Source organism: Sander lucioperca, chromosome 14, assembly GCF_008315115.2.
Source record: "Sander lucioperca isolate FBNREF2018 chromosome 14, SLUC_FBN_1.2, whole genome shotgun sequence".
Lineage (NCBI taxonomy): Eukaryota > Metazoa > Chordata > Actinopteri > Perciformes > Percidae > Sander > Sander lucioperca.
In genome coordinates, this window is record NC_050186.1 from 12,238,825 (window position 1) to 12,266,594 (window position 27,770).

The window sequence follows — 27,770 nt, forward strand, 5'->3', positions numbered from 1 at the left end:
GTGCAAAGGTTCCTCCAAAACAAGTTTCACAATTTTGCAAGGACACAGTCACTGCATCCGGAGTTTAATGCCACCCAAGACGATTGTGATTGGTTTAAAGAAATACAAACAACTTAGTGTTTTTTTCTCCTAGAATTACGATGGGTTCAGCCAGACCTTTCTTCAACACTGAGACCATATCTACTTGAGATAATATGTCAATCAATGTTGTGTTTACAGCTTGTACCGCTGCCCCCAAGAGGCCAAAACATTGCTTCCAGAGAGCAACTTTCACTGGCACACAGCCTCCAGTTCTCTCCATATATCCTGTGCAGAGGCTTTGTGTAAATAGTGCATATTTCAAAAATAATTTGGAACTCACACAGCAAACCTTGGGTCCAATAAAGAGGCAAAGTCCCTCTACTTCCGGTGAACCCAATGGGACCTAATTATGTAAAAAGAAATCTGTGCGGTAGTCAACGGTGAGAGAAAAAATACTTTCTTGAGCCTATTTAAATTGAGCCACGAATTACACATATATTGTCAGATTAAAACAATAATTTGCAAGTGAAGAAACAGTACATATTTTTTTCCTAAATAAGGTCCCATGGTGGTCCACCGGTAGGGGAAGGACTTCGCCTCTCTATGGACAAGCAGGTTAATCCGGCCATGATTACATAAATAATGTAAAACTCATCTGACAATGTTTACGTGCAAGACTACAGAGGCAGATTGTTTGGTATTTACAATGTGACAGCAGCAACTGTTACTTACTAGTGCAATGTTTGGCTAGCTAACATGGTTGTTTCTACAGTCATAACTGTACGATTGTATGGCAGAGTTGTGTATGTTATACAGTTCATTCTGTTTACTAAATATACACATCAGATATTTACACAAAAAGGCACATTTTCTCCTGAGTTTCCTAAGCACAATAACTGGTGTTTCATAAAACAACCCCTGCTTTATTAAGAAAGAATCTCAAGTTGTGTTAATTCATCACTGATATTGTTAGATGGATATATTTTGTATATCACATCTGCGTGAATATGTTTGCGTGTGAAATGTTAGCCAGGTGGTACTCGAGGTTCGATCTTCAGTGAGAGCTCATAAAGGGTATCTTCATCCATCACTAGTGTCTTATCCAGGAGGAACTGAGTCACCTGGAGGGAGTCAGGACAGGCAAATAGTTTGTGTTAATGGTTAAATACTAATCACTTTCATATTGCACAAATAATGCATTATATTAGACACACTTTTGGTTGGTGCTCTATCCTGTAAGGTGCTTGCTGGAACTGACGAATCTCCCGGATAATATGAGAAATCTAAGAGAGCAGAGACAGAGTTAAAAAACAACTTAATCAATTGACTGTTAGCTAAACCCCCCCTCCCCTTTACTTTTGCCATTCCTGTGGCAGATTTACCATCGAAATTCATTGCCAATGGGTCATACATTTTAAGAAGTGACAGACAAAAGCAGCTTCTCATTTCTAGCCTTTGACCTTTAAATTTGCCATTGTTGCAGACAGATTTTATAAGCCATAGCTAGTTAGCTAGCTAATTAAGCTAACTCCTTAGCTCCATTGAGTTGTTTGAAAATGTCTCCAGCTGCCTTTTAATCCAGCTGACTCATTTTAAAACATGAATCCTATAAAATAAGTCTTAAATATATTTCTAAAACAATGGGTCTTTGATTCTAGACTAAAGCACCCTTTCATTTCTAGCTGTCAACTTGCGATTTTGCTGCCTAAACTAATAACTGTCGCTAACAGACTTTATCAGCTATAGTTAACTAGCTAATGAAGCTTACTTTAGCTTAATTGTTTAAGAATGCCTCCCTCTGACATTAATGTTCCAGCTGACACATTTTTAAACAGGAATCCTGCTCATATATTTTTGAAAACTAACACAAATCCAATAAATAGCACAACAAAGCTGCGAACGTTCGTGACAGAGCCGCTAACAACCAGCACCCAATCAGTGGGGAAATACGACAATGTATTATGACTTTCACCGAACAAACTAATTTAATGATGTGCTCCTTGGTCTTAGAAGTGCTTGGTTACTGTATGAAGTAAGCTAGTTAGCCTGACAAGCTAACAATTGTAGCTTACGTTGGAAGACTTTGGTTGTATTTTTGGTTTTGGAAAGGCTTCTTTTTCAGGGGAAGGGTTTAGCTAACAGTCAATTGGGCTTTCAAAAGCATCATTAAAGAACGGGAGCAGGTAAAGGGTATATTCGTTACCATCCTCATCTTGGAGAAGTTAACCAGGCCCTCCTCCGTGAAGTTGGGTGTTCCCTCCTCAATGAAAGCCAGGTCAGTGAGGTACATGCCCAGGTATGGGACGCATGGAGGGTTACAGCTACACACACGTACATACAGCGCAAACATTAGACCGCTTTTAAGTACTGGATTTAAACATCTATTTTCTTTCTCTGGTAATTAGCAGTATTTACTTTTTCAGTGTCTCTCTGAGATTCTTGAACCTCCCTTCTGATGACACCGTCTTCTGCAGGCGGTCCATGAGCGCCTTTGTCTAAAAACAAAACAAAGAAATCGTAAAGGTTTTGCACTGAGAGTAAGGTTTTATTTTAGCAACCTGTTAAATGAACGGATTCCAACCTGTTTGCAGACTTTTGCCCAGGTCTTCTTCAGCCTGAAGATGGCGCTGCGGTTGAGAGCCGAGGTGATCTCCAGCACGCCGTTGTAGTTGTTGAGGCAGCGGCAGATATCGGCCACCGCTAGCCACTTTTCTATGGAGCTGGCCCTGGAGCCCACGTCAGTGTGGGTCATTATCTGAGACGCCACAAGGTTACTCATCTGTGGAGAGAGGGTGAGAGAAATAGACATTTCCCCTTTGTTAGCAAATACTCCACAGTTAGTTACCAGTTTAGTAGGTACACCTAGTTAAAGATTTATTCAGTATTTGTTTTTAGGTGCGTATATAACTTTACGATTATTTTCAAAGATTATTTTTTTGGGCATTTTTAGGTCTTTATTTCCACAGGACAGCTGAAGGCATGAAAGGGGAGAGATAGAGGGAACGAATATATATATGTATGTATGTGTGTGTGTGTGTGTGTGTGTGTGTGTGTGTGTGTGTGCGCCTGCTCTACCAACTGAGCTAACCCAGCCACAACTTTAGTCATTTTGCTCTAGTTTGTAGAGCTGTGTGCTTTATTCCGAGAGTTAATGTGATATTTTGTCCTCCCCTGTTTATATCAATGAGGGTTGACAATTTTAAAGAAGTAGAAGACCATGTATAACTATTTTTATGTTGCACTTAGGTGTTTTTTTTATATTTAGTCTACCCTATAATTACTCTAACTGATAATTAGAACTTCATGAAGGAAGGTTTTATTGTAAGGCTGCAACTACAGATCATTATCATATATCATAATCGTCTGATTAGGGCTGGATGATTAATCGAAAATGTATCGACATCGAAATTCTGAAGCCGTTGTTGACGTATTTTTCCCATGACGATAATTTCGATAATTTTTTATAAAACTAAAATGTGACATTTTCATTTCAAGCAATGTGTGCTTTCATTTCAATTTCATACAGTTTCAATAAATAGCCATAATAGTTCCCGCTTTGTGCGTTTCCTTCAATTGTTTTAAAATCACAAAAATAAGCACTTTTCAATTAGAAAAAATATCTCACCTTCAATATTTGAGCTTATTTACTGTGCAAACCTGGCCAATGAACTATGAGGACAGAAAAAAAAAAAATTATCGTACATTTACCGTTAGAGGTAAAATGTACAATTAATCGTGATTTTGATTTTAGGTCATATGCAGCCCTACGTCTGATTATTTGATTAATCTATTCACCTTTTTGTCTATAAAAGGTCAGAATCTCCTTCCACAATTTCCCAAAATCAAAGTTAACTTAGTCAACAGTCCCGTCATCATATATAACAAACATGAGCATCAAAAAGCGTCAAATTTGAAAAACTGGAACCATTGACATTTTGCTTGAGAAATGATGACTCAATTATCGACAAAGTTGTTGATTAACTAATTGACGATAATGGAAAATTTGGAGGAAAAAACCCCCGTTTAGTCCTACGTCATTAAAATGCTGGCTGGTCTTCATGATGTACGGAGTCCTCTCTGTCTTGTCGACCTTCATCCAGCCCTGACCGAGGAACTCCCTGCAGGAACACAGAACAGTCAGACATACTGGAAGTACCTTCAACGTACATGTAATTCTACTTCATACTACATATACTTCAATATATTTTAGAGACTTTTTACCCCACTACATCTATTTGACATCTATAGTTACTTGTCACGTTGCAGATAATTTTACATTCCAAAACATTTGAAGAACTTTCAATATAAAATGTGATGTATTGTTGTGCAGTATATGAAGTTTAGTTCAAGTTGTTTTAGTTTATTATTTTGCGTATTTTGAACATGTTAAAGGTCCCATGACATGGTGCTCTTTGGATGCTTTTATATAGGCCTTAGTGGTCCCCTAATACTGTATCTGAAGTCTCTTTTATATAGACCTTAGTGGTCCCCTAATACTGTATCTGAAGTCTCTTTTATATAGGCCTTAGTGGTCCCCTAATACTGTATCTGAAGTCTCTTTTATATAGACCTTAGTGGTCCCCTAATACTGTATCTGAAGTCTCTTTTATATAGGCCTTAGTGGTCCCCTAATACTGTATCTGAAGTCTCTTTTATATAGGCCTTAGTGGTCCCCTAATACTGTATCTGAAGTCTCTTTTATATAGACCTTAGTGGTCCCCTAATACTGTATCTGAAGTCTTTTATATAGACCTTAGTGGTCCCCTAATACTGTATCTGAAGTCTCTTTCCCGAAATTCAGCCTTGGTGCAGAATTACAGCCTATTGAGCTATTGAGGAGGCGAGAGGGGGGGCAAGGTGGAGGGGGGGGAGGTGTGGCCTTGACCAACTGCCACTTTGCTCGTTTGAAAGCCATGATGTCTCTCTCTCTCTCATGGGTGGGCCAAATTCTCTGAGAGGGCAAAGCAGAGAAAGGGGAGGTAACCTTGCTCCTTATGACCTCATAAGGAGAAGATTCCAGATCGGCCCATCTGAGCTTTCATTTTCTCAAAGGCAGAGCAGGACACCCAGGGCTCTGTTTACACCTATCACCATTTCTAGCCACTGGGGGACCATAGGCAGGCTGGGGGAACTCATATTAACGTTAAAAAACCTCATAGTGACATTTTCATGCCATGGGACCTTTAAAAAAAAGATAAATAAGAACATTTCAGTACAGGCAAGAACACAGACAAAGTCCTCAGCAAACATATCTTTCAAAATTATATGATTCAAAGTCATTCCATGCTTAAGCCTTAAACATGCTTGAGAAAGTCGAATTCTCTCCCATTAATCTTCCATGTCAGAGGCTCAGTCATGTTTAAAGGTGGAGAATTGGCTTCTTAGAACATGAAACATGAGGTGGTCAGATGTAATGTGATAAAGTAGATGAACAGCCTATATGTGTTTTGCCTAATTATTTCATGTACGTCTTATTAGATCATGTGTATATATACAAAAAATGTTTTTCCTTTTGGCCATTTTTGTGTGTGTTTCTTTTCTGCACTCTTGCCTAAACTCTAAGTTGTTGTCCATTATCTCCTCCTCTTTCAGTCACTCTGTTTTCTGATTTGTACTTGTCTGGAGACAGTAACTTTTTAAATTTTTTTATTTTTTTTTAAATCGATTATTAACTTATCAGAATCGAGCATCGAATCATTCTAGATAGAATCGTGATGCATCTAAGAATCGATTATTTTTCCCACCCCTAATACACACCTGCATACACACATATATACACATACATACAGTACATACACACAAGTATTAATGTTTAATACATAACATCTCTTTCAATCTTTCAAGGAAATTATTTTGGAAATTACAAACCCATAAAAAAAAAGATTTACAGTACCAACATTTTCTTTAACAATTAGCCATTTGAACCAACACTGGACTGCGGACCTGCAGGTGTATACGGTGTGAGCGTGAGGTGAATATTGTTCTGCGTCATGTACTCACTCGTAGGGAATACTCCTGAACACGATGTGATCCAGGAGTGTGATCTGTTCTGCCAGCTCCATGGCTGAGAGAGACTCAAAACACTCCGCCTTCGGACTCTCCACCTGGAAACACACACAAACTATTTGTAGTCCAGAATTTCAAAAAGCTGTTTTGAAGAACTACAGTACCAGTATGCTAAAGGGGCTTTCACACCTGCCTCATTTAGTTCGGTTGAATCGCACTAGAGTTGGTTTTCCCCCTTGGTTCGGTTCGTTTGGGCAGGTGTGAATGCAGCAATCACACTCGGATGCACACCAACAGTGGACCAAACAAGCGTGGTCTCGGTACACTCTTCTCTTTTTTCTTTTACCGTATTTTTCGGACTATAAGTCGCTCCGGAGTATAAGTCGCATCAGTCAAAAAATGCGTCATGAAGAGGAAAAAAACATATATAAGTCGCACTGGACTATAAGTCGCATTTATTTAGAAATTGATTTCACAAAATCCAAGATCAAGAACAGACATTTAATCTGGAAAGGCAAGTTATTCAACTACACAGTAGCACACAGAACAAGGGGCTGAATACGGTAGGTGTCCGGTATGTTAACGTAACACATTAACAGTTATTCAACTATACAACAAAACAACTACCAGGGCGTGGAGACGTAACTGCACCGTTGACGTGCATCTACATCTGTGGACTCGTTCCTCCAGCTCTGGCCATCTTGCTTTCAGCGCGCGACTAGCTTTCTTTGTTTCCTTCATTGCAGTAAGAGTCACCTTTTCGCCAGTCCCTCACAAGTTTCTCTCTCACTCCAAACTTTCTTTCTGCTGCTCGATTACCGTTTTCGGCTGCATATTTTACTACCTGCAGTCACCTGCAGTTTCTTTTCTTTCTCAGTTGTCTTTAGGAGCAGCATATAGTTGTCACAAGCCTAGAGCGCCCTCTGGCGGCTTTAGACGGTAATGTTTTGATATATAAGTCGCACCTGACTATAAGTCGCAGGACCAGCCAAAGTATGAAAAAAAGTGCGACTTATAGTCCGGAAAATACGGTATTATTATTTTTTGGGCATTTCCGCCTTTAATGGATAGGACAGTTATGAAAGGGGAAGGGGAAGACATGCAGGAAATCGTCACAGGTGGGACTTGACCCCTGGACCTTCTGCGCCGAGGCATAAACCTCTATATATGTGCGCCTGCTCTACCAACTGAGCTGTCCTGGCCACTCTCGCTTCACTTTCAAACAAACTCTGGAGCGGTTCTTTTGTGGGAAGAACGTGATCTGAATTCAAACATTTTTGGACTAAACCAGCTGACGTAGTCAGCTGCGCTGTGCATTATGGGTTGAGGACAAGTTTGCACTTTAGCAACATAGCCCCATGGCAACTCGCGGATAAACTTGAAGTTGTGAGTAGTTTATGAAATACGTTCAAAGACACATCTGGCCAATGATGTGAATGTTGTCACGTGACTTGTGTTGCTGCATTTTGGTTCACCAACTCCTCAACTGATTCGGACCAGTGCAAACAGCATGGTGTGAAAAGGAATCGAAATAGCTGATAAATACTACAATGTATAATTTTTTGCCCTTGGTCTGGACCAAACGAACCGAACGACCGATGTGAAAGCATCCCAAGTTAACTCCGCATACTGGAAATCCACGTATGACTGGGAATTCACCACATTACACAGAAACTACTGTAGAGCTGCTGGTGTTCCTTAAGAGTGATGTTATTCTTACCACAATGAAGTGTAGTAGGGGACAGCTTGTCTGGGGATAAAATTATTTCAACAATCGCTTAAAAATGTACCCAGAATAAACTAAAATCTAAGTTCTTTGTGGTACTGACAGGCGGCAATACTGACCATCTGTAATATGTCCTCTATCTTCAGCTGAGCGTCATCTTGTTCTTCTTGAGAAAGGGCACTGCTGAGCGAAACAGACAGCGTTACATGTGTGCATAGTGTACCGTAGTACTACTGTAGTAGTGTGATTGAGATTTTATTTCACGTAAAACCGAAGAACTAGAGAGCTTCTTGTCTCTGTGAAAATAAGACGGTGCTCTTTGGTAGGGGAGCATGAACAAATCCAGTACATACAAATAAAAAGGACATTTTTTAAAGATTTTTGGCATTTTAGGCCTTTATTTGTGAAAGGACAGCTTAGAGATGAAAGGGGAGAGAGAGTAGGAATGACATGCAGCAAAAGGCTGCAGGTCGGAATCGAAACGCGGCCGCGAGGACTGAGCATCTGTATATGGGCGCACGCTCTACCAGGTGAGCTACCCAAGCACCAAAAAAACATTTTGACAAAAGGTAAAATGCCTGCATTACATCTGGCCCATTCTAACTAGAATAAGATTCATAAAAAAGGCAAATGCGTTTTGGCATCCAGCCTTCAGATAACATCCAGGAAAGGTATGAGGTGAAACAATATAATGCACCAGATAAGAAAATCTTAATTTGCAGACATTTTGTTTTCAGGGTCAACCAATCTAAAACAATGTTCACATAGTCTATCCCAAATAATTAATGCTATCACCAGGGGCCAACATGTTCTTGATGGTCACTAGATTTTTTATTTCATATTTTACATACATATATATATATACATATATATATATATATATATATATATATATATATCTATATATATATATCTATCTATATATATATATATATCTATATATATATATCTATCTATCTATCTATCTATCTATCTATCTATCTATCTCCAAATCTGTAACTATTTTCTGACTTTGTACCTTAATATGTTTGATGTTGCTTTCCTCTCCTGAGGCAGCAGGTCTGGATCTCGTAGCACCTCTTCCAACAGACCGATCACCCCCATCTTCAGCTCACTGTTCATGTCAAAGTCCTGGAGATCAACACATTTATACACCTTTATCATACTGAATGTTTGCAGTAAGACCGACTTGAGCAAGTTCAGAAAATGTAGTTCTTTCCTGTAAAGTCCAAGTTATGATTATTCAGAGACATTTTTCTAATTTAAAATTGATAATTATTTGAATTTTAAAATATTTGCTATATAATTATTGTATTATATTTAAAAAAAATTGTTTGCATCCAAAGCACCACTGCTCTAAATTGATGTCTTATCATGTCTCCAGCTACAGAGACGTCACATGAGAAGGATGCCCTCTAGAGGACATTTACATCCAGTGTTGTATTTTCATTTTTGCTCGAACAGCACAAATCACAAACCAAATAGGATAGCTGTGAGAAAAATAATAAACAAATACAGAAATCTCTCATGTGAAATAATAAATGTTAACAGAAAAGACAAAAACATAACCTTAAAACATTTGTCTTCATTTCTTGTTTTGATTGACAGAGACCCGTAGAGGCAGACAATTACATATGGTACATTTAAATAAAAATAAACGTTTGGGAGTGAAAAACCACAAAGTTAATTTACTGTAATATTTATAGACAAACAGAACTTACTGGGTTTTTTGTAAGATAATAAAGATCTTGATTTTAATTTAAGTTTTTCACAGGTGTTCCCATACTTACTATAAGCGATCACTCCCATGGACCCATGAACTGTGTTCATCAACAGGACCAAATAAAACTTTTCAGACTACTAACATCCAAGAACAAAAATAGCATCTTATATAATCTCCAAAGAAGACGATAGTCCTTTCACTGTCCCCGGGGAGGATGCTGACCTTTCTGCATGCGTCCTGGGTGGGAGAAAAGACACGCAGAGCAAAGAGCACCTCCGTCGGGGAAAAGAGTAACAGGAGAGGACACAGACAGACAGACACACACACACACACACACACACACACACAGAAGGAGAGGGAGAGGGGGGGGTGTGATGGTGATGAAAACAGACACAACAGGCTCTTTCAGGTGTCCTCTCCAGGTTTGGGTCTTCTGGACTCACATGTAGTAAAAGACTTTGTTGTGGGCTCACCTGCGAGTGTTTGGAAACCCAGTGTCGCAGCACGTTGAGGACTCGGTTGGTAGCAGCTCTCCGGATGATGAATTCTTTGTCACAGACTTTTTCAGAATTACTAAAACCTAGAAAGGAAAGAAATGAAAGATTAGGACAACCATTTCAAACATCGTAGGTCATTCTTGCCCTTCAGCTCCCTGTTAAAAGCCTTGAATATCTGGAGTATTGAAGTGTCTAAACAACAATCAGGGATGGAAGAAGTACTCAGATCTATTACTGAAGTAAAAGTAGCATCACTACAGTGTAAAACTACTCTGTTACAATTTTACTTACGTAAAAGTACAGCAGCACAGTTGGGTATTGTAAAACGATACTTTTAAAACGGTGCCCAGACAGACAGACAGACAGACAGACAGACAGACAGACAGACATCTATATCTAGATAAGACCTCTTCTGAAGAGTCCATCATGTTTTTTTTAATCCTCCGTGTCCTTCTAGCAACGATGTGGAGGAGGAGGGAGGGGGGGGGGGGTGCGGGATCACGGAAGGCTTGTATCATGTGGACGTGCCGACAGTTTTGTTGTCATTACTCAGAATAACTCATGGGGGCGACAGAAGCTACGCACTATAGCTTTAACCTGGTGCTTGAACATATAACTGAAATTTCCCTAACCTACTTGATTTCAAAATGTAATCAAATAGGGACATGGTGAATCAGAATTGAATCAGGAAATCACTGGCGATACCCGGCCCAAGTAAGTTGTGTGTCTTTTGTCCTTCATTGCCGTGCTCACCCTGGGAGCTGCTGTGCCCGGCAGCAGCAGTGGCGATCGCAAACGCTGAAGCCGGCGACATCGTGCAGCGGGAGTTCTCCCCCGGTGTGACTGAGAGGAACCAGAGACATTAGAAGAACTGCATGGCATTCTACAAGTGTGTATCTGTGTGTGTGTTTGTACACGTCGTCGTACCTCCCGACTGTCTGTAGCGGAGATGCCTCGGCGTTGACGGCGAGCGACAGGGAGACATGTCGCCCGGCTCGCTGCTGGCCAGTGATTCAGGAAGAAACTTGTCCAGAGAAACTGACTCCAGGACAGCTGTTAAGAGGGAAAGAAAAGCCATCTGTCACATGATGTAACAAGACAACGAAAAAACATGCACGTCTTTTGTAGGGCTGCAACTAATCCAACCAAGATGACGTCCTCAAATGTCTAGTTTTGTCCACAACTTTACCGTCACAGAGGAGTGAAGAAACTAAAGAATATTCATATTTAACAAGCTGGAATCAGAGAAGTCTTACTTTTTTTGCATAAAAAAAAAAAAAAAGACTCAAACCGATTAATCGCTTATCAAAATAGTGATTCATTTAATAGTTAAATTTAATAGTCAACTTATCAATTCATCTTTGGAGCTCTAGTCTTTTACTTCTTTCTGTGAGGTTTGATTATACAAATCAGATTAAACTAGAGGTGGAGGGAGTATTCAGATGCGTTACTGAAGTAAAAGTACTAATAAAACACTGTAAAAATACTCTGCTGCAAGTAAAAGTCTGTTAAAGAGAATATAAAAACATCTATAATAGAAGAGGACGGGTATGAAGTACAAGAATAAAAGTTAAAGTGCGGTGTAAGAAATTAACTATTACTTAGAAAAGGCAGGGTCAAACGCTGCTTCTCCGTGTTTAGTTCTGACTCTAGGGACGGAAAGCACAAACCTAAAGTAATTTGCTTATTTTAGCCACTAAACAGCCACCTGTTTGTGAAATTTGTGCACATTCGTTTGCAACGCCCCTAAACTATTCAAAAGGCTGCCTTGTGTGCTCCGTTTTTGTGTGGGAGTTAAATATAATACACATACAGTATATTTGTTACATAAGTGATCTGAAAATACTGCGTCTGGATAAAAATAAATCAGCAATATAGCCTTTGAACGCTGTTGTTCATGTGTATATTTGGCCTGCTGGGTCATAAGCTGCTGTATTAGAGGTGTTATTGGAGAGCTGCTCTCCTTTTCACCCATTCAATATGTCATTTTCCTCTGAGGAGGCTCTCCAGCTGCAACAGAAGAGCTCTGTTAGTGTTTCTCTCTTCATTTTCTTTCTCTCCTCTCCAATTTGTTGTTTTGTCTGTGACTTTCTGGTGCTCAGCCGCTGTTTTTACAGTGAACGAGCTGTCGAGCAGGGAGCCAGATGGTTATCTAAGAGCACTGTTGGGTAACGCTGACCCATTTATGTCCCGTTCCCCCCCCCCCCGAGTCTGTTTGGGTTGGCGGGCCACTATCAATGATGTGTCAGATTCAAGCATAATATTAGTAATGAAGAAATCATTTCCATGCAGAACTTGAAGTCACTTTGCAGTAGATGTTACTAAACTCTGCATTTACCCATTTTTTAAACCACAATTTCGTGACACTCCAACAGTCGACAACTGAGGCGCGTGCCCACACATGGGCTGATGTTCACACGCGCCCGTCAGTGTGTGAATCATATGCCTTTGTGTTCCAGCTACATACCCCTGCGGATGCTGCGCCTCAGCTTCCCACAGAAGGCGTCGATGCGAGGCAGCTCCCCACTGATGTCCTCCCCTTCAGCTGGGCTCAGCTCTGGTGAGCTGGGACCGCGGCTGAGGTCCAGGGGGGCCTTGGTGGAGGTGGGGGGCGGTGAGGACACCCCAGAGGCCTGGGGGAGGCTGGGAGAGCGCGTGGCGGTGGGCGGAGGCGAGGAGAAGCCAGAGGGGGCCCTGGTGGAGGTAGGGGGAGGAGAGGAGATGGAGGGGCTGTGGCTGGAGGTGGGGGAGCTGGCTGCAGAGGAGGTCGGGGTGGCGGAAAGGTCCAACGCTCCGGCTTTCCCACCGATGGGGGAGCTGAGGGAGAGCTTGCGGGATTGGACGGGGGAGACGGTGCGAGAGGGGATGGTGAGAGGAGGAGGAGGAGAGGAAAACTTGCGGCACAGCCTCGGGGATTTGTTGTTCAAGGGGTCCGTCGCCCACGAGCTCTGGTTGGTGGCGAAGAAGAGCTCCAGAGACCTGAGAGACAAAAAGAAGAGTCGATCTGTAGATCTGTCTCTAACTAACGCTGATAACACCCTAATGGTACGAGTCCACTGGCAGCATCTTTTCCACGATTCCCATTTAGGGCTGCACAATGTATTGGTTTTTTTTTTTATCGTTATCGTGATATCAACTTGCGCAATAAACACATCGCCAAAGGCTGCAACATATCGCAAAAGACACTCTTAGTTGATAGAGTGTATTAATAGAAAAGTTCACTTCAAAATGTACACAACCGATTAAAAGTTTGGGGTCACTTAGAAATGTCCATTCTACTCCATTACAGACAGAATACCAGCTGAGATCAGTTGTTTTTTTAACCAGGACAGCAGTTTTCAGATTACATTATGTGCTTACAGAATTGCAAAAGGGTTCTCGAATGTTGTAGACAGAAGTGGCTGAAGAAACGCTTGACATCCATGCTTTTTGGTCTAAACGTCATACCCAAATTAAAAGTGGTACAGCTCCCAGATACTCTGACACTCTGGGGTGTGCCTGATATCATTGGAAAGGTAACACTCATGTGTCAGGGTGATTCTAGGCCTTACTGACAGAGTTACAGAGGCTAGAATGGAGGTTTTCTATTTCCGTCCAAGTCATACATCTGTAAAATGATTAGAATACACTGCTGTAAACACATCTGACAGGTGACAGACAACACAAGGCCATAGCCACATGTCTCAGCTTACTACAGAAAAAATCCAGAAGCCAAAAGACTGAAAAATGGATTTTATATGAATTATTTTCTACAGATATGTCAGTGCGTTTTTTTATTTCCATTTGAAAAGTGCAAAGAAAAAAGCCAAAAAAACTACAAAATACAACACTTCTCAAATACACAAACACACGTCCCACATCAATCACCTTTCCAAAGATATCAGGCTCACCCCTGAGTATCTGGGAGCTGGACCACTTTTAATTTGGGTATGACGTTTAGACCAAAAAGCATGGATGTCAAGTGTTTCTTCAGCCACTTCTATCTACAACAGTCGAGAACCCTTTTGCAATTATGTAAGCACATAATGTAATCTGACAACTGCTGCCCTGAAAAAACAACGCAACTGATCTCAGCTGGTATTCTGTCTGGAATGGAGTGTAATGGACATTTCTAAGTGACCCCAAACTTTTGACCGGTAGCGTAATTCGTTATTTTTTTAGTGTAATTTAATGTCCAATTCAATTTGTTCCATAAAAGAATGTTGGAAATGATTTTTTCGGGTTTTTTAAATTCAACAAGCAATTGTGGTGGCGAAGAAGAGCTCCAGAGACCTGAGAGACAAAAAGAAGAGTCGATCCGTAGATCTGTCTCTAACTAACACTGATAAAACCCTAATGGTACGAGTCCACTGGCAGCGTCATTTCCACGCTTCCCATTCATTGTTTATGTACGCCGCAAAAAGCAAGATCTTTATTCATCTTATTTCCCGTCAAAACATCTAATAACACTTAATATAAGACACAATCATCTAACATGTAATTTCAGTGAGTTATAGGGACTTGTTTTTAGACAACGCACCTCAAATATCTCGTTAAGTGAAAGTCTTGAACACATCTTTTAAGTCGTGTCTTAGACGAAACAAGCTTTTCTTTTGACATTTCATTAGGTTTTTAAGCTGCTGTTTAATTTGTAAAAGGTGGATCAAATTTGAAGATCAAATCTGATTTCAAGTAATCTTACCAAGTGAATTTTTACTTCTTGCATTGGCAGATTTTTTTTTTTTACTTATTACAAGCAAAAAACACCTTGTATTCATTGTTTTTTGTACTTCTTTCTGAAGTTGCCTTTTTTCCAGTGTATAAGCAGCCGGGCAATGCATTCTGGTAGCGCCGCGACTTTTGTGACGTAGGGTGTCGAGATGCCCACTCCTCATTTGCATAAAGTTGAATCCAGGCAACTTTATGCAAATCAGAGGCGTCCAGCTCGACTCGCCAACTCTCGAAAACTCACGAAAATCTTTTAAACTGACCGTTTTTTCTGATCTAAGATGAAGACAGATTCAGCAACAGCAGCTTATTTCTATGTTCTATGTATTCTTATGTTTTCAGAAGCACATTTCGGTGAACTACTATATAAGTGAAAGTTTTCCAAACGAGTCGCCATGTTGGTCTGGTTTGAAATCCGGGAGCAGACAGCCCCATGTGTGAAGCGTTCGTCCAATCAGGTGCAGCCTGTTTTCCTTGCTTGTCAGTAGTCAGTGAAGAGAAACTGCCCAACAAGCGTCCAATGCTGGGAAGCGGGGCGATGCCCGCCGTCAAAAAAACGCCTTTGTGGACACGTACTCTAACTCTACTGATGGTATTTACTTGGACTGGTCCAGTGCAAGCTGTGTGATCTTCAGACTGTAGTCAGGACAGAGGGACATGATGGACAGACGATCACACGAATGTTGCTCGATCCTGATACAGTGACAGGAAGAGGAGGAGGTGTATGGCAGGGTGATAGATGAAGAAAGGAGGTGAATAATGAGGAGGATGAGAAGAACAATAGAATACGTGGAGATGGAAAGATGGAGTGAATGAATTGCAGCATGAATTCTGTTACATGAGAGGAGAGGGAAAGACCATGAGGGTGGATCAATGTGTGCAAACAAATAAACACAATCACAGCGTTGTTTACAGACATTATCAGATCTCAATAAGTGCGTTTACATGCACGCTTATATTCCACTATTATTCCGAATATGACAATATTCTGAATTTGATGCAGGTCATGTAAACAGCATATTCTGTTTGGATTTTCCAAATAAGGCCCTTCTCTGAATTTACCATTTTCTGATTTAGACATTAATTAGGTATTATTTGGGTTTTAGAAGCATTATTTGGACATGTATACAGCGCATTCAGAATATGTGTCTCAATCAGGATTTTTACTGCAGTTTGTGACGGTTTACGGACTCTTGCCGGTTTACGGTCAGCTCTGGCCTTGCTATAGTTGTTGGACACAAACCAACCAGCCGACAGTTTGCAGGGCTGCGGTAGAGATGCATGGCCAAAAGAAAAGAAGGAGAAACACAGCTACTTTTAAAGAACATGAAAGACTTGGATATCAACAGGTTTTTGGATATGCACAAACATCGCAACGGCGACCTTTTCAAGAAGGTGGTTGAAGGAATAAAGAGAGCTGTGAGAGCTGTGTTTGCACGCTCCAACAAGTCTACAAGCGGTGAAAAAAAAAAAAAGAAAATCCTATTTTGCACGGCTGCATTTAAACGGGAATATTAGTTGAATATTACCTTTCATTAGTCATGTAAACAGCTTGTCAGAACATTGTCTTTTTCGAAATAAGAGCAAAAATCTGATTATTATGTAGTCAATGTACCTACAGTAGGGGTAACACTCTGACGCAGTGATGTGTACCTGACAGGTATGGAGGTAAACGGCTTCTTGTAGATGTCTGCCAGTTTGTCGATGACCACGGCCGCTGTGGTGAAGATCCTGTACGTGTGGAGGAAGGTGTTGAGGAAATCTATGGAGAGGAATCGCAGGTCCGTCAGTCGTTCCAGGAGGCGCTCCACGCTGGCGTATCGGATCTGAGGGACCTTGCAGGAGTTGAGCGTCTTGCTGAAGCAAATGTCGACGTCGTCTTTATGCAGTCGGGCGTCAGACCTGACCGGACAAAACAAGACATTTGAGGACGTCATCCTGGGCATTTGGGAAACACTGATCCACGTTTTTCACCATTTTCTGACATTTTATAAACCAAAACAACTAATCCATTAAACGTTAGTTGCAGTTTTCGTGTTCGTCCATCTCTTAATAGTTCACTTTAAAATCACCTCACAAATTCATAGTTTCAGTTTTGAATCATTAACATTTCATAAAATGGATTTTCATAGTACTTTAACAACTAAAAAAACACGATATTTTATGATTTTTTTTACAACATGGAAGTACAATTTCTATTCTTAAATTAAAAAAATACTTGATCACTTTTTCGTTGTTTGTAGCAACATTTCACGCAATATTCAGTCACAAAACAAATTGTACTGTATGTTGACGATGTTGTCATATGACGGGACAAAAACAAAGACCATTATTTAATTTTTAATGTTTTCAGTTTGAAATCTTCCTTTTCTATAACCTCCATGTACAAAAATCCTCTTTTCTTACTTGATCATGTGCGGCACCGAAACTTTGGAGTTCTCCTCAAACACGCTGGTCATCAGGCCGTTACATCGGATATTATCAATGCACTGAAACAGAGATTTGGTGACATTTTCAGTCCTCTTTAATCCAACATTAGAGAGATCTTTAACAGCTTTAAGACAGTCAGGCGTACCTGGCTGATGTCGCTGGTCCAGGCAGCCTTTTCTTGGCGAGAAGGAGCCAAGAGGACGACGGAGAAGGACTGACCATCCGGAGGCTCCACCACAATCTTGAACTCCAGGTGGTTGAAGCCTTGACCTGCTGCGTTGTCTGAAAGTGTAAAAGGTCCACGACTTAGTTAACGGGAAAATGTTAAACAAGAAAATATTTGGTATAACAAGTACTCACAGTCTTCATCATTGGCATCTAGTTCTTCGATGAGAGTGCACTCTATCAGAGACAACGTGCCTCCTTGCTGTTGGGGGAGAAAAGATGCGACAGAGAGCAAATTCAACATTTGATCTGAAATTCTACCTCACGGGGAAGTTGTTTCACTTGTTTTTAAAGGACACTTTTATATACCGTTTCCAGGTTCATAATTGTATTTTGTGTTTCTACAAAAAAATGTTTACATGCTTTAATGTTCAAAAACACATTATTTTGCCCATACTGTGTCTGAATATACCTTTATTCACACTTTGTTGGAGACGCTACTGTTCGAGCGCCTGTCTCAAGTCTGCTCTGATTGGATAGCATTTCTTGATCTCTGGATTCTACCTCTGTATAATGAACAGTCCATTGCAGCCTGAGACTGACTAAGTATATAGCAGCACTTTTTACAGTCAAAAATCCCCAATAAAGGCTTCTAAACCAAATGTTACACAACCAGACATGTTCCAGCTGGAATATGATCCGAAATTGGGGAGAAATTGAAAACATCTTCAACCAAGATTACAGCTTTCCCTGACTTAGCATGTGGCTAATGTCAACACTGCAGTAACATGGAGCAGATGACCATAAATTGAAAACCGGCTCAGTATGACGTCACTCCGATACTCACAGCACTACAGCATGTGAAATCTGAGGTTTTGTCTCACAGGGATTTCTTTTACATACGTTTACCTCATTATTTGAAGCTTCGGCCAAGTTTTTTTTTTTTTAAAGATTATTTTTAGGGCATTTTCAGCCTTTATTCTGATAGGACAGCAGAAGACATGAACGGGGAGAGAGAGAGAGAGAGAGAGAGAGAGAGAGAGAGAGAGAGGGGGAATGACCTGCAGCAAAGGGCCGCAAGTCGGAGTCGAATCCGGGCCCGCTGCGTCGAGGAGTAAACCTCTATACATGGGGGCCCGCTCTATCAACTGAGCTATCTGGGCGCCCCAGCTTCGGCCAAGTTTAACATGAAAATCCAACAATGTAACATTATAGATAGGACAGAAAATACAGAAAAGCATAAACTTTATTTATAAATTATAATATATTATTATAAATTTTCTACTTTAAAAGTAGAAGGTAGGTTATCTATTAATGTTTATCAGTGTTTTAAGCCTCTAACGTCTCCTTCCAGACAGCGCTGCCTGGAAGGCACTAGGATTAGGCAATGGTTAGGGTTAGGGTTAAGGCTAGGTGCCCTGAAGTCAACGGTCGCAGCGCTGCCTGGAAGGAGACGTTGGGGGCTTAAAACACCATCGAGCTCTATTAATTCCATTGTATTTGTGAAGTATATCTGTGGACAGGTGAGGCTGACCTTCAGCAGGTGAAGCTTTCCTCCAGACGTCCGTGTACAGATGAGGAAGTGTTTGGTGAACAGGAAACACTGCCGCTCTCCTTCCTTCCTCAGTGTGAGCGAGCCCAGGCGGACTTTACTGAGCATGCCCCGCTCACTGCTGGACGGCAGCTGGATAAGAGAGCCTGTTCACGGCGTCAGGAGTGAGTCAAAGGCCATGGGATAAAATGAAGTGGTAGCAGATGTTGTAGAGGAGGCTCACCTTGTCTGACGAAGGTCTGACTCGTGTCTAACAGGATGTCACAGCCCTCGACGATCATCCTCTCTATGGCCAGATTCTTCCTGATGTTCTCGGTGTCGCTCACTTCATCGTGCATCATCCTGACAACACGAACAATCTTCATCAACATCATCTGTCACAACATACATGTATATCTGTGAATTGTGCACAAACTCACTTGGAAAGCTCCTCCAGTTTGGATTTGGCAAACTCCATACTTTTGCGCTCGACGTGCTCATGAGGTGTGTGAGCCAGCAGCTCATGAAGAGTGATGATGTATCGTGGAATCTGAAATACCAAAAAAAAATGTTTTCAGACCCTTTGCTGAAGTAAATGTATTAATACACACTGTTACAACTAAAAGTCCTGCATTCAAAGCTGTAAGTAAAAGTATGTGTCAGTAAAATGTACTTAAAGTACGTAACGTGAAAATACTCGTTGTGCAGTAAAATGTTCCCTATCAGCATTTTCCTCTAAAAAGTTTTAAACTTTTCGTGGTGTCAGTTTTGTGACGATGCATTTTCCAGCTGATCCAAGAGGCTTTTTAAAGACTTTTTAGTGTAAGAAGGAGGAGAATTTTCTCAAGACATAAAGGAAGACCTCATCCTTCAGTTTTCACTGGACAGGAAGGGGAAGAAAAACTGTCATCTGAAAAGTAACTAAAGCTGTCAGACAAATGTAGAGTACAAAGTACAATATTACCCTCTGAGATGTAGAGGATTACAAGTAGAAAGAAGCATACAATGGAAATACACAAGTAAACTATAGTAATTTTGACCTAAGTACAGTTCTAAAGAGTAAATGTACTATGTTGTGTGTACTACCTGGAACATGGGATAAGTGAGGAACGTCTCCAACATGCGTCCCTCACAGGCAGCGTTGGACTCGTACTGCTTCAGCAGCTTGTCGAAGTCTCTGTTCTGCTTACAGTTGGCCAGAACCTGCAGACTGTACTGGTGGTTACGCACAAACTCCTGGTAGATGTTCAGCATCGGCAGCAGGATGTCAAACAGATCCGCTGGGTGGAAGAAAAAACAACAACACATACACTAACCGTAGGGTGAAAAATGAAGCATTTTCCACATATTTTTAGCTTTGATATTTTTAGCCATGACTGTAATTGTTTCTAGTAGTAATATCTGTATTAGATGTGTACGCTTTCTGTGTGCTCTGCTGTTGTTTTTATTAATAGCTAACTTCTCTTTTGTAAAATTAAGAAAAATGTATGAGGAGATAAAGTACCTGAAGGGTATTTAAAAGTGTATCAATAAAAAAAAGAATACAAAGTTGAAGTTTTAAATTATATTAAGAATGTATTCTTGTGTGGAGATGTACAGTAGATCAGTGTTTCTCAAATGGGGGTGGGGGTACCCCTAAGGGTACTTGGGAGTAGAGCAGGGGATTTTTGCAAAATGCTAATTTAATATTTATGCATATCAAATGCCATGTTGGGCTATATACTTCTATTTTGCCATTTTTCAGTCTGGAGAAGTCATGTGATGCAGCCTAACATCACACAGTGTGTCATCACACACACACACACACACACACAAAAGATCCCAGTTTTAAATATCTGTACATATTTATGTCTAATGTAAAATTTGACTGTCTTTACATTTTTATTACAATGTACTTTTTGTTTCATATTACTTAATAACCATACAAATAGACTTATAAAATAATATAAACCCATCCTAATATAACTGTTTGTGTTGTCTGATGCTTTGGCAACATTGTTATTGAAACATTCATGCCAATAAAGCCCCTTGAATTTGTGCGACAGATCTCAAAACACCAAAACTTCCGTACTACAACGTAGAACAATACTACTCTACGCTGCAATACTCCACTATCGCAACAAATACTTTTGTTCAGCGATCATGGCAACAATGCCACCGACAGCCGTTTCCCCAACTCCCAGCGTACGGCTCAAGGACCTGAAAAAAGACCAACTGGAAACTCAAGAACTAATCAACCAGCTGGTCTCTGAAAATGCTGGCCTGGAGGAAGAGAAAATGAAAATCCTGACGGCTCTACGTTCAGAGAGAACCGTAAGGAAAAATGTCCAAAAGGAAAGTAAAAGCAAGGAGAATAAGAAAAATGAAGAGATTCACTCTCTCAGAGAAAGTTTGAAGGCAGAGAAGAACATCTCCCGGTCAGCCAAACTCCACTGGAGTGGTGAGTTCAACCGGGCCGTCAGGCTCTTGAAACAGGAGCAAGAGAGGAACAGAGAGACCCAGGAGAAGATTAATGGTACATTATCAAACATACCAAACCAGAATTTGATGGACAAGGATGCCAAGCTCCAAACTCTGGCAGAGGACAATGATAGGAAGTTGAGCCATGTCGTCCAGGAAAAGGATGACCTGATCAACATAATAATGGAGGAAAAGACGGCTCTGGAAGCAAAGTATTTGGAGAGCGAAGCCAACCTCATGGAGAAGGAAAGGCAGATCATCCAGAGGGAGGCAGAGTTTGAAACAAAACTCGCCACTCTGGAAGACCACATGACGTGTGAGCTCGCTGCAAAAGAGGAGAGCTTTGAGAAACGGCATGAGCTGGAAAGAGGGAGCAGAGAGATGGAGTGGAACAACAAAGAGAGCCAAATGGAGAACGAAATCAAGGTCTCTGCTGCAGAAAATCTCTGCTCTTGAGGTACAAAACCCACTGCCTCCAGGAGTTTGAAAAGATGAGCAGAAGGATGGAGAATGAGTGGATTACCAAAGAGGACGAAATCAAGCTCCTAAAAGAGAAAAACTCTGATCCTCAGGTACAGAGGAAAGAAAAGGAGGAGAGAGCGACGGAAGAGGAGCAGAAGGAGAAGAGAGATGATTAACATCAAACTTTCTCTCCCCCCCTCTGAAAACTTGCAGGTTAAAATTTAAAAATAGTGTTGGTGTACTCTGGGTAATCCGGATTTACTGCCACATTTTAAAAAAAATAAATCTCTTATCTGTGCATTTGTCTTTTTAAATGGGTTCAATAAAAACACATCTACCGTGAAAACCTGACCGCAAATGTTTCACGTATTTACCTTTTTTGATTGAACTGAAGATGATCTTTCATTTAATTTTCACCTTAACACAATATGAAGTGATTCTGGAGTCTAAGGGCATGTTCACACCTTGATGTTTTTTAACAGTCATGGGTTCACACCTTTAATTCTGTAGACTCGATTCGGGGTTGTCGTTGTAACATTGTTGCATTTTTCACATGTTCATTTAGCGCTCACGCTGCACTTTGTCAAGTGTGCCGCACGTTGTAATCAAATGGTCGCTGGTCTATTAGACAGAATATCCTGGTGTAACTCGCTGACACTAACCTGGTCTCAGAAATAATGGAGCAACATCAAATTTATAACGTCTTGGTTTTTCTGGTTTTGCTTTAGTGTTTCTAAGCAGCTGACAAGACAGCGAGTAAGGAGAAGGTTATGGATTTTAAAGTTATCCCTTAAATCATATATAAGTTGAAATTGCAAGCTAGTAAATGCATTGCTTTTCGGTTCAGTTCCTATATTAGGGTCAGAATGTCTTCTCACCTAAAGTGAACCGAATTCTAGTGCACTCTATGCGGACCAGAGTTTGGTTGTTTGGTCCGCACCAGAGTTCGAATGAACAAACTGGACTATTCCACGTAACGCTCCAGTGTTCAGTTAAAACGGAAATGTGCACTTGGGACCAGGGGTAGTGCAGATCATGCATAAATGCAAGGGCAAGCTGGGCTGAGTTTTTGAGGGAGTGAGCGCTGAAGGACGGCCTCCGCTGAAGCCCACAAGCTCTCTGAAACTGCTCCATTACAGGTGGAGGAGGCTGGGCCATGTGGGCACACTTCAAGTCCTCTATCTGTTAAAATGTATTATTATAAACTGATTTTTTTAAACTGAGGGGGAGGTCTGTACTGGTTATCAAATGCTAATCTGCAAGAGCTATTAATATTATATCCTAACATTTTTTCAGAACTAATCCAGGCTAACACATTGTTATCAGGCTAAAATAAATTTGTTAATTCTGGATTAGTTATTATATTATTTTCAAAAAATCTTGATCTATTTCTTCAATTGCGTAGACGATTTTAGTTTAGCAGTCAATCATTTAAAACATTTCAGTGTTGAAATGACACTAATATGCCAAATTAAATGTCTTTTAACAGTCACCTTTATTGGAGTTTATCTCCCAAACTAAATGTGTTTATTTTGTTGTATATTTTATCATGTTTAGGCAATTCTCTGAAAATATGATCATATTGGTTTCTTAAAAAGCTGACATTCCTGTAATTTATAGATAGATGTCATGCATAATTCCTAAAATAATTATACTATAATAATGAATGAAATAAGTGATGGATTCTTAACATTTGAAATTAAGGATTGAAATGTTTTTCAGTTACAAGGTTGTTGTTGAGTAAATCTATCACTGCCGACACTGTATTGTACCAGTTTATATAAACTCTCTTTTCTAACAAAAATGTTGCTGGTTAGAGGGTACTTGGCATAACAAAACAATTCAAAGGGGGTATATGATTGAAAAAAAAGTTTGAGAACTACTGCATTAGATGTGAGCAAGTTTTGAAAACGCGTTCAAGAAAACTGATATTTTGAAAACTGGCCGTTGTTGGAAAGTATTATACATAACCCTGAGATGCAGGGTTCAGAATTAGCACCATCTACCAGCCAAATGCTGGTAAAATATGCAAGTGGCTGGTAAATTTGCTTCACTCACTAGCCAAAAAAAAGCAATGGTAATCTATAGAGGGGCTGGTAAAATGTGAACATTCACTAGCCATTTGGCTGGTGGACCAAAAAGTTAATTTTGAACCCTGCTGAGATGGCTGTTCACATGGGAAACACATAAATCAGCCAGTTGTCTTGAGAAACCCGGGAGAAGAGACAAAAAGCTCTTTACCGAGATGATCTGTAGATGTTTTTTGTTGTACTGTTTTTTTTTTATTCATGCATTTCTCAACATGAGTTGTATATGTGAGACCGGAAGATGTCTGTTAAATAGTAGTCTTGTAATCCTAAAACTAACTAATCAACAAACTATATATGCGTATATTATGTGAATGTTTCGCATGTGAAATGGTGTCCACGTGTTCTAAACACGTAAAATGTCCATTAAATGTTCTTTATTTTTTTGAAATTATTGAAACGGAGACAGGGAGTTAGGGAACTCCTAAGTCGGAAAGAGACGTGATTGAGCTGTGAAGTACTCACCCAGGACTAGCGTGGGCCAGTTGGCGATCCGAGCGTTAAGACCCTGATGGAAGATCTCGTGCAGAAACATGATGGTCTCACTAGAGACAGGGAGAGAGAGACAGAGAGAGACAGAGAGAGAGACAGGGAGAGAGAGAGAGAGACAGAGACAGGGAGAGAGACAGGGAGAGAGAGAGACAAAGACAGAGACCGAGACAGAGAGAGAGACAGAGACAGACACAGAGACACAGAGAGAGTGAGACATAGAAAGAGAGAGAGAGAGAGAGAGAGAGAGAGAGAGAGAGAGAGAGAGACAGAGACAGAGAAAGAGAAAGAGAGAGAGAGATTCTTACTGTAACTATCAACTGGGAGATTAAACATTTACTCTTATACAAAATAAAAAAGAAGATACCTGTTTAGAGCTGCAAAGATTAATCGATTAGTTGTCAACTATTAAATTAAATGCCAAATATTTTGATAATTGATTAGTCAGTTTGAGTTTAAAAATTCTCTGATTCCAGCTTCTTTAATGTGAATATGTTCTAGTGTCTTCTCTCCTCTGTGACAATAAACTGAATATCTTTGAGTTATTGACAAAACAAGAGATTTGAGGACGTCTTCTTGGGCTTTTTGGGAAACACTGATCCACATTTTTCACCATTTTCTGACATTTTAGAGATCAAACAACTCATCCATTAATTGAGAAAATAAACGGTAGATTCATTGATAATTAAAATAATCGCTAGTTGCAGCCCTGTACCTGTTGAGGAATATGGTGCTGACGTCATCGTGGCTGATGGGAGGTTTCTTGGAGCTGGCGGCCATGCGCAGCGGCCGCAGGAAACAGTTCACCAGGATGGAGAGCTGGTGGACGTATTCCGTCTCTGCTTCCACCATGTTGAAGACAATCTGGTTCCTCTTCCGCATGCTCTCGGCGTGAGGCGAACTGATGTAGTCCTGGACGATGATCTTCCACTTCCTCCGGCACAGCCAGCCACGCATGAAGCTTTGCACCTGCACAGCCACAGCACACTAGGTGTCTCTCTTTGTTCCCCTGGCTTTGTCATTTTGTGTAACCAACAATTTACCTTTTTGATCTTTTTGATATCTGGGTCCTCCTCCTCTTGGTTGCTGTGGTACGGCCGCATCCTCTCTTTGGTTTTGTTCAACACAAGAATCTGGCAAACAACAGTCTCCATGTGAGTATACCCGCACAGAGGTTGAAATATTCATGAAACCCTTTGGAGGTTTAAAAACAACAAATATGTCGTTGCATGATGGGGAAGTAATGGCCTTGGAATCACTGGAACCCCTGCTGAGCTTTCATTTAAGCTCCAAAGCACAGACTGTATATAAATAATGGACGAAGCTTTCGAGTCTGAAAAGTGAAGCCAATGCGGAAAGAATTACCCTATTTCTCACTTGATTTATGACCTCAGTAAACACTTTCATAATTAGTTAGTGGCCTCAGTCGCAGCATGATGTTCATTTTGTAAATCATGGTCCCATTTATTTTAAAACAGACGATAAAGCAGGGGATGCTTTAGGACCGGTCAATCAGAACAGAGGCTTAGTGATGCTAACCATGCTAACGCCGTGCACAACAAAATAGACCTGAACTTGTTTTTGGGTGTTGTCCGTGTTTTCATCTTAACCCTTTAGGCGCCGGGTATTATTTTTAAAAATACTAGATTTTGACACCTAAATTTCAGAAGGCTCTGGCTTGAAAGTGGTTTGAGATAGAGACAAAGTGTAAATGAGACAAATATTGAGAATGACCTAACGTTTATCTCGGGAGTAAATTTTCCCATCTAATTTGCATATTATGACGTCATATGGCGGCGGCCATATTGGATTATGTAATTTCCATGAAATACCTGATATTTTAGAAGATAGTTGAACTTATTTAATCAGATTTACCCCCCTCCATCCATTTGTTATGTTGTCCACATATCAAATGAACAGGGAAAAAGTAAATTGTAAGCCAACAGTCGTAAACTAGAACTATTACTACACCACAAAACTCATGTAAACAGTAGGCGTTATTTAGTTGTTGTTTTTTTTGTTTTTTTACCCACCACCATGCTAATGGAGGACACTTTTTCTTTTTTCTTCTCTTCTTCATTATTATCATTATTATTATACAGTACAGAGACAATATGAACAATATTGAGACACCCAACCACAAAGCCTAACAAATGGACAGGAAAACTGTATATGGTAAAACCAACAGTTCAAAATTATGACTACTGTGCCATATAGTAGCATATACATGTAAACAGAAAGCTGTCCATGTGCAGCCTGGACGTGGAGTGGTGTGCGTCTCCTCTCTGCTCTGACGGCAGGCTGTGACGGCTGCGCGAGGCTACTGAGACACTGACCGCCTGTGAGGGCTTTTGGACGGGGGAGGGGCTCACGGCAGCACCCGCTCCTCGTATAACTTTTTCTCGGAGAAAACAGCAGTTTGATTCAGTACCGCGTCCTGTCCCTAATTATTTTGTGTAAGAGTGAAGAAACATTTACATTTACACCCCGCTCTGTAAGCCAGGGCAAGAACGGCGCTGCATACGTGATTCAATGCAGGCTGGACGCGGAGCGCTGTGTGTCTCCTCTCTGCTCGTTGCGCGAGGCTACTGAGACACTGACCGCCTGTGAGGGCTTTTGGACGGGGGAGGGGCTCACGGCAGCACCCGCTCCTCGTTGAGCACATAACTGCTGAGTGATACGTGCTTTCACGAGTCTCCAAACACCACAAAAGTCTCCAATAACACCAGAAAAGTCGCTAGTCGCTTTTGACAAAAAAAGTCACGTTTGGATGGGATTTTCTCGAACATTTTGCATTGAAGCATGACGTATTTCTGAGCTAAGGTCTAAGTACGGGATGTCTGCCAACTAGTGGAGGGGAGTATGAATGACATATAACACTCTATTCAGAGAAAACAGCTGTTTGATTCAGTACGCCGTCATGTCGCAATTTTGCGACTTTGGCGCTTAAAGGGTTAAAACTTTTTACGGTCTCACTGTGTGTTTTTACTTCAAAGTTAATTGGAACATTTGGTCGCCTAAAAATGTCTTGTTAAGCTGCAAGCCGCATAAAACCGCAAGGTAGGGCGCGTAACTGCCCTCATATCCGATGCCGCCGGACGTTTCGCCAGATGTCCTTTACCTTTTGTTCTGTGTGTCGCCGTTCTCAAGCTCCCTTCGCTACGGGAAACAACAACAACAACAACAACCTTCAAACTAGCGAGCTACAAGCTGAAAATGGCAAGTTTTGAAGAAAATTTGTATTGTGCGACAAGGCAGGCCTGCTTGGTTCTTTGAACGACGGGGATACACTGGGAAGCGCAAATTACTTTTGACCATGTATCCAGCTTATTTAAATAGCTCACGTTACTGTATTGGACGAACAGTTAACTTCATTTAATAATGTTTGTGGCATTTTAGCGGGGTGCTAATGTTCCACCAAAACCAGTTCCTTCCTGAGACTATTCTGCAGAGCCACCGTCGCTGC

General features: G+C 40.8%; 1 protein-coding gene across 7 annotated transcripts in view; it reads right to left on the reverse strand.

Moving 5' to 3' along the window:
- Positions 1-300: 300 nt before the first annotated feature.
- Positions 301-27,770, reverse strand: part of rasgrf2a (Ras protein-specific guanine nucleotide-releasing factor 2a) — a 55,305-nt gene continuing 27,835 nt past the window's right edge. Inside the window, exons 4-29 of one of the 7 annotated variants that reach the window (XM_031301212.2) lie at positions 25,348-25,437; positions 25,020-25,273; positions 24,281-24,360; positions 19,893-20,086; positions 19,247-19,356; positions 19,051-19,169; positions 18,810-18,973; positions 17,471-17,537; positions 17,256-17,392; positions 17,087-17,169; positions 16,334-16,582; positions 15,281-15,373; positions 12,441-12,952; positions 10,901-11,026; positions 10,727-10,816; positions 9,950-10,056; positions 8,772-8,884; positions 7,873-7,933; positions 7,748-7,777; positions 6,022-6,125; positions 4,055-4,139; positions 2,603-2,800; positions 2,437-2,516; positions 2,225-2,342; positions 1,236-1,304; positions 301-1,142 (exon numbers count right to left, since the gene is read on the reverse strand). In XM_031301212.2, the coding sequence (XP_031157072.1) occupies positions 1,047-1,142; positions 1,236-1,304; positions 2,225-2,342; positions 2,437-2,516; positions 2,603-2,800; positions 4,055-4,139; positions 6,022-6,125; positions 7,748-7,777; positions 7,873-7,933; positions 8,772-8,884; positions 9,950-10,056; positions 10,727-10,816; positions 10,901-11,026; positions 12,441-12,952; positions 15,281-15,373; positions 16,334-16,582; positions 17,087-17,169; positions 17,256-17,392; positions 17,471-17,537; positions 18,810-18,973; positions 19,051-19,169; positions 19,247-19,356; positions 19,893-20,086; positions 24,281-24,360; positions 25,020-25,273; positions 25,348-25,437 (3,429 nt within the window). In that variant the 3' untranslated portion in view covers positions 301-1,046. Of the gene's footprint in view, positions 1,143-1,235; positions 1,305-2,224; positions 2,343-2,436; positions 2,517-2,602; positions 2,801-4,054; positions 4,140-6,021; positions 6,126-7,747; positions 7,778-7,872; positions 7,937-8,771; positions 8,885-9,949; positions 10,057-10,726; positions 10,817-10,900; positions 11,027-12,440; positions 12,953-15,280; positions 15,374-16,333; positions 16,583-17,086; positions 17,170-17,255; positions 17,393-17,470; positions 17,538-18,809; positions 18,974-19,050; positions 19,170-19,246; positions 19,357-19,892; positions 20,087-24,280; positions 24,361-25,019; positions 25,274-25,347; positions 25,438-27,770 lie in introns of all 7 variants that reach the window. The other 6 variants (XM_031301211.2, XM_031301216.2, XM_031301215.2 and 3 more) reach the window with 6 other exon arrangements.